Source organism: Heliangelus exortis, chromosome 9, assembly GCF_036169615.1.
Source record: "Heliangelus exortis chromosome 9, bHelExo1.hap1, whole genome shotgun sequence".
NCBI classification, from domain to species: Eukaryota; Metazoa; Chordata; class Aves; order Apodiformes; family Trochilidae; genus Heliangelus; species Heliangelus exortis.
Window position 1 is genome coordinate 11,304,878 of NC_092430.1, and position 6,476 is coordinate 11,311,353.

General features: G+C 40.7%; 1 protein-coding gene across 2 annotated transcripts; it reads left to right on the plus strand.

The window, feature by feature from the left end:
• The first annotated feature begins 428 nt into the window (after positions 1 to 428).
• On the plus strand, positions 429 to 6,343 carry RNF7 (ring finger protein 7). 2 transcript variants are annotated; one of them, XM_071752136.1, is made up of 3 exons: positions 429 to 649; positions 3,763 to 3,810; positions 4,956 to 6,343. In XM_071752136.1, the coding sequence occupies exons 1-3, from the start codon at positions 479 to 481 to the stop codon at positions 5,010 to 5,012; spliced, it is 276 nt and encodes a 91-aa protein (XP_071608237.1). In that variant the 5' UTR covers positions 429 to 478; the 3' UTR covers positions 5,013 to 6,343. The 2 variants fall into 2 exon arrangements, with proteins under 2 accessions (XP_071608237.1, XP_071608236.1); XM_071752135.1 differs by having other exon boundaries at positions 436 to 656.
• The last annotated feature ends 133 nt before the right edge of the window (positions 6,344 to 6,476 follow it).

Genomic DNA, 6,476 nt, shown 5'->3' on the forward strand with positions numbered 1-6,476 from the left:
CTGCTGATGTTTTTTCATCCCCTCACAAATTCACCCTGATAAATTAACACGTAAATTCAGACCGTCTGCTCCGATACTAAAAAATGGCTGTATTGCATTGACCATTTCCATGAAGAATTAACTGCTTACACGACAGCTCTCGGTTAGGAGACCGTAGTCACAGGGCGGCTACGCTCCTGTGCAGTCGTCCCATGGCAGCGGGGCTCGCTCCCCTCAGGACACCCATGAAAATGCCGCTCTGCGGGTCATCGCCACCTTTTAATTCGAGTCTTTCCAGCTTCCGCGCTGCTGCGCGGATACCACCATCACACCGCCGCTGTCCCCTCCCCGCCTCCGCCCCGTGCGTGGCCCCGCCCCGCAGCCTCTGCCCCCGCCCTCGGACACTGGCACCGCCTGGGCCGTGCCCCGCTGCCGCCGCCAGGGGGCGCTGCAGCCCCGCTCTGCCGCCCGGCGGGCGCCGCGTCCCCGCCCCTCCGCCATGGCCGATGTGGAGGACGGGGACGAGCCGGGCGCCCCCCACTCGCACCCGGGCTCTGCGGGCTCTAAGGCAGGCGCGGCCGACAAGATGTTCTCTCTGAAGAAGTGGAACGCGGTGGCCATGTGGAGCTGGGATGTGGAATGCGACACCTGCGCCATTTGCCGGGTGCAGGTCATGGGTAAGCGCCGGCCGCCAGGCCCCGGCCGTCATGGCCGCTGTGGGGCAGGGGGCGCCGGCGCTTCAGCGAAGCCGAGCCCCGGGGCCGGAGAGGTGCTGCCCCGCCCTGCCTTCTTCCCTTCGCACGGAAGGTGGTGGAGAGAGACGCGGTTTCCGGCAGGGGGGGGGCTGCCCTCTCCGCGCCTCCTCTTCCTCCCCCAAGCCTTCTACTGAAGGGGGAAGGGCACTGCAGCCCCCGCGCCTCAGCCAGCGCAGGCCTGCGCCGTCACCTCAGGCAGCTGTCAGAAGCGTCTCCCCCTGCACCCCCGGGCTCCGCTCCGCTCCCCTGGCCGGCCTTGGGCTGCCCTCCCGAGGGGAGGCCGGAGCGCTTCGCCCTGTGTCTGTCAGCGTGGGGAGAGGCCCCGGTCGAGCTTGTGCCAGCGCCCGGAGGCCGCGGAGTTCAGCCGAGCTGACCGGAGGGCCAGATGTGCTGTGCTGCTGTTTACGTTTGGTTTTTTAAGAAGCAGCTATAAACTCTTTTTCCAAATCCGCTAAATCACAATCTTTAGGATTTACACCTGAGCCTTCTAATTATTAGTGCAATTTAATACACATGAATGTACAAAAAAAAAAAAAAAAAAAAAAAATCTGACAAGGCATTAGTTTACTAAATTTCGAAATCTGGACAATATCTTTGAAAGCAGCCTCATTGAAAGCATCCTTGTTGTTTTCTGGCATCTTTTACATATATGATACTTATTGTGGATCTTTGAGAAGCCTTTACATTCTCATACTGCATATCTATATCCAATTTTTGTTATTATGCTGAGTCATCCTAGGCATAACTGTCTTCTCTAATTGGGCTTGGCATGGTCTGGCAGGAGAAATGACCAGGATTCCCTTCAGAGCACCTTGCTTTTGTAGGCCTAGGATGTGTGATACTGCAAGTCTAGTCAGGTTTGGGCTTAAACAGAAATGAGACAAAATACTCAGGGCTGTCATTTCTCATACATGTGTTTACTGATCATGGTATGTGGAACAGGAAAGGCAAAAAGGTGTACTAGAGGAAAATAAGATTGAGCCCAGACTGAAGTGGTGGGAGATTCACTGCTTATATAAGCATGTTTTGAAGATTGTCTGCTTTTGCATAGTGAAGAGAGAGCACTCTGGAAATAAATTGGTTTTATCTGCCACGTAACCCATAGTTTTAGGAATGTATTTCCCTGTTCTAGTAAGCCTTTAAAAAAGTCTTCAGTGAACAAAATCCAGATATTTTAATTTATTTTTTTTTTTTAATGTTAGTTAATTATTTTTCATAACCAGTCCAATGGAGTATTTTTCATCTGGTAACAGAAAAATCTGGTAACTGTTTTTTGGAGAACAAACCACATTGTTAGAACATGAAACTTGATCATTACTGACTTCAGTTTAGTAATTTCATACTGACCGTGCCAGACCTGATTTGGCTCCTGTAGAGCCACTGCGTCTGCAGTAACCTTAGGTTGGAGGCACTGCCAGGCTTAAGCTGGCACCTGTTGAAAATTAGTTTCTTTGATTTTTGTAAGGGAAGGAAGTTAGCTGGGTTAATTTTCTACTGGTTTAGCTCCTTGAACCAGCCTGGGCTTTAGGAAGCACAGAAGCACAAGGGAAAAAGAGCAAAAATTGAGGCTTTATCTGGGATGGGCAGGGCTACAATGGTACTGACTTAGATTTGCTTAATATTTAGCTACCTGACACCCTTAAGGCTGTGATGCAGGAGTTGAGATAGCTTGCTTTGGAGTGATTTCTGTCCTCAGCTCACTGTGGTGCTTCTCTGCCTAAAATTGCAAATCTAGCACTAGGATAGGAAAGCAGGTTTTGTAGTGACTGCTGGACTGCCACAGCTTACTGCCCCACCTATTGAAGTTACCCTAGGTCAGTTTGTTTCAATGTACCATGATACAAGTTGAACTAGTTTGACTGAATCTTTCCTGGAGCTTGGCCCTTAGGTGCTATGGAAATAAAAATTTCAGGGACAGACAAGTGGAAACTTTACTGCCAGTGAGTAAAGGGCAACTGTTTCAGAGTTTCTGTCCTCTGTGTTCTTTGCTACCTGAGGAAGTGAGAAATACCTGGACAGGTGAATCCAAAGTTGTAGTACCAGCCCTATCTGGCATAGAAAGCTAAAATACTCAAATCTAAATTCCCGTAGCACATTATGCTTCTGTCTTATAGGAAAAGGTGGTCCAACAAGGGATGTGTAAGTTAGGTCTAAGATGTGGGACGTTTTTGTTTAAACTATTACCTTTTCTTTAGAGGAGATGTGTTTGCTCCCACAATAGCTGAACACTTTTCTGTCATGCATAGTATGTGCTTGTATGTCTATGGCAGGCAAAGGAGAAACAGGCATTTTTCTACTGTATGTGTATGACACAATTTAAGCCTGGATGTTGTAATTTGTCTATCTTTCTGAGCCCTGAACCTTGCCATCCAGTCCTATAACCACAGACTGGAGTGTTAAATATGATAAATATAAATAATTAGGTACTGTTCTATTTTTGTATGATGATTTATCAATTTGACCATTATGTTTCCATGTATATGTTGTTACAGTGAAAATTACATGCAGGTACTTAAGGAAAATTACTATATAGAAAAGTAGTGTAGGAGGTGGGGGTTGTGGTGAGAGATGTATGGCCTAAAAATATCGAAATTGTGAATGATTTCTGTAAAAGGATATGCTGACATCTGAAAAACAAAGTCCTGTAATTAGGGTTTGGCTTTGTGCTTGCTCTGGTCTTAATATGCCTGAGTGCCTTGGCACAAATCTGCTGGTTGTTATATCTACAAAATGGAGAAGGCTTTTTTTCAGCAGAAGTTATGAAAATACCAAAGCAATGGAAAATAAACAAAACTTGTTGGACAGTTTTTAGTCCTTCTGATCTCTTTCAGATAAATATTTCATTGTCATGTGCACTGTTTTAAAATTATGTGGGGGTTATTCAATGTTAAAGGGATGAATTACACATCAAAACTTTGGATTTTTACCTTTGAAAATTGGTTTTAAAGTTTATATTTTGCTCTGACAAATCTATTCTTAAGATGGAATTCTGAGAATCAAATTGAGTCTTGTTCTTGTTTACTTTTAGATGCCTGTCTTAGATGTCAAGCTGAAAACAAACAAGAAGATTGTGTTGGTATGTAGTGATTTCATTCCCTTGTTTTTCAATTGAAGCTTCACTCAGTAGGGTGCATTTTAAACTCTGAAGGAATACTAATGTTATTAATGCTCAAAAGTAAACTGGTGTTTTGTTCTGTATTGTGTCATATCTTTACGTTGGTAATAATTTATGCTTTATTCTTGAGCACTAAAATTAGTTTTCACTTCAGACATTCTCTAGAACAAAACAGGTTTAAATTTGCAGTCAAGACACATGCAACTGAGACATTGAGTTTCTCTCACCTTGAGCATAATTGAAGTTATAATGTACACTCCTGAAGTGGGTAGGAAAAGGCTTCTTTTTTTTTTCTTCTGAAATGCATGCCAGAACACACAATGAAAATACCACTAAAAATTCTAAACATTTTTCTGGGTTAGAAAGCAGTGGTTTTCCCAGTTGTAATTCAGACATAGAGGAGGCAATTGCTTGTTTGTTGACTTTTCATTGGGTTGTCTGCAAGGCTTTAAATGTCCTATGTAAGATACTCTGTGTGACAAAGAAAAGTGTAATTTACATGTCTTTGATTGGTACCCTTATGTTCCAGTAAGGAAAATGTAAAATAATACGGGAAAAAAACCTAAGTAACAAATATTATTCAGTAGTAGATGGCTAATGCATAACTCTTTTTGTTGTCTTGAGACGACTGTAGCCTGTGAATAACTTCTGGTTTCAGATCCCATTCTGAGACCTAGACTGTGTGAAAAGTGCCCTCCTTGATACTTCAGATGAGAATTTGGTGAAACTGTCTTGCTTGATAATAAGTCAGTAACATTGGCTCTGTTTTGGTTCTAGGGAAGATAAAGTGAAGAACTTTAATTCCATTTCTTTATTGATAGAACTGATAAATGTGTTTGTACATTCACAGAGGTGTGTTATTTTATACAAGGAGGTGAGAATATATGCATTTTTCTTTTTTTATAAGTGTAAATAAATAAAAAGATTAAGGACAGAGAACTAATAATCATCAAAATGACCATAATAATCTAGTCTTGGAGGATAAATCAGTGATGACCCTTTTTGTCTATAAAGCTTGTATAAACATCTGGGAAAGATATTTTGGACCTTCCTGTAGGAGTTGGACAGCTGAGTGTGACTGGAACATGTTCTTTCTTCTCTTTCAGTGGTTTGGGGAGAATGCAATCATTCCTTCCACAATTGCTGCATGTCCTTGTGGGTGAAACAGAATAATCGCTGTCCTCTCTGCCAGCAGGACTGGGTAGTCCAAAGAATAGGCAAATAAAAACACTGGATGTTGCTTTTTTTTTCCTCTCTGTCTGTTTTTTTTTTCTTTTTTTCTTTTTTTTTTTTTCTGTTGAACTTGTTGAAATAGTGTATGTCTTCTGTTATATTCTCATACAAAAGAATGAAACGTCAATCATGGCATGATTTATTTAGTTTATCTGCTACAAGAACAGCGTGGTATTGCTCCATGCTCTGTGCTGTACAGGGAGGCAATGAATGGTCAGTCTTACTGCAGATATTTGCATAACTGAAGAGAGACACTACATCATTAGCAGATACAGCTGTTGCCATTTGAATATTGACTGTATCAGAGCATAGAAATGTGATGATGAAGATTATACCCAAAGTACAATTTATTTAATATTTTTGCATAGATGAAATAATTTGAAAGGGCAGCCCCATCTTTAAGTCTGAAACAGTGCATAGTTTACTGTCAGGATAAATAGTATTTTAAGTAATATTGTATACAAAACCATTGTTGGTTAGCTTTTGAGAAACTTTCCTTTTTTTCATCTATAATAGTGTGTAAAGCATTTGCTCTGTGCTTTTTGCATCAAACTATACTGAAGATCTCTAATTTAGATTTTCTTTATGACTTTAGAAAATTTTATTTTGTTTTATCTCTAAGTCTGTTGCGGTATTATATTCTATACATTATTTCTACACCCATAGTATTAAATTAAACCATGTTAAGAATTTTAGTTATTTATCTATCTGTTAAAGATCATAGAGACATGTATTTTTAATCCACACTTTTTGTACTTAGACATGTATTTGATATCATTTAACTAGGGGTATAAACAATGTCACTGGTTAGCTGACTTAGTGTAGAAAGCAAACATATAGTATAGAAAGCAAACAAAATTGATTATTTAAATTTCACAAGGAAAGCAGGTGCTAACTAAATCTAGGGGAAAAAGGTAAATTGCGGCTTCATAGAATTAATGGAAATTTCTGTATTGTTGTTTTACTGGCTACAATGTTTTGCAAGTGAGAGGAAACATTGTTTCATATTTGTGGAAATCGTCAATATGTCATCTTTTGGATATGAATACTGATTTTCATTTTCATTTTGTTACAATATTTAAGTGCTTGCCTCTGACTTTGTGTTTTCCCTAAAGATCCAAAATAATTACCATTAATCTAAACAAACACTGTGGGCTTTTTCTTTAATATATGTAATAGAGAGGTTGAATTATGACTTTTAAGTCTGTGACATTCAGGCTCAATAAAATGGTTAATAAATCTGGGCAAAATTAAAGCAGTATTATATGTATATTATTGCTTACTTCAAAGTTAACATCTTAAGCGTTTGGGATTAATGCATTTCTCAGCAGATGTATTTCTGTCTAGTTCTGTTTATTTGAATATATTTGAAGAGGCTTATCTTCACTGTATAA

What these genes read in the sequence shown, in the direction of transcription:
- RNF7 (XM_071752135.1), top strand. Translation starts at nt 479, where the DNA reads ATGGCCGATGTGGAGGACGGGGACGAGCCGGGCGCCCCCCACTCGCAC. An exon ending in TTGCCGGGTGCAGGTCATGG is followed by an intron (nt 657 to 3,762) that starts GTAAGCGCCGGC and finishes GTTTACTTTTAG; the next exon opens with ATGCCTGTCTTAGATGTCAA. An exon ending in CAAACAAGAAGATTGTGTTG is followed by an intron (nt 3,811 to 4,955) that starts GTATGTAGTGAT and finishes CTTCTCTTTCAG; the next exon opens with TGGTTTGGGGAGAATGCAAT.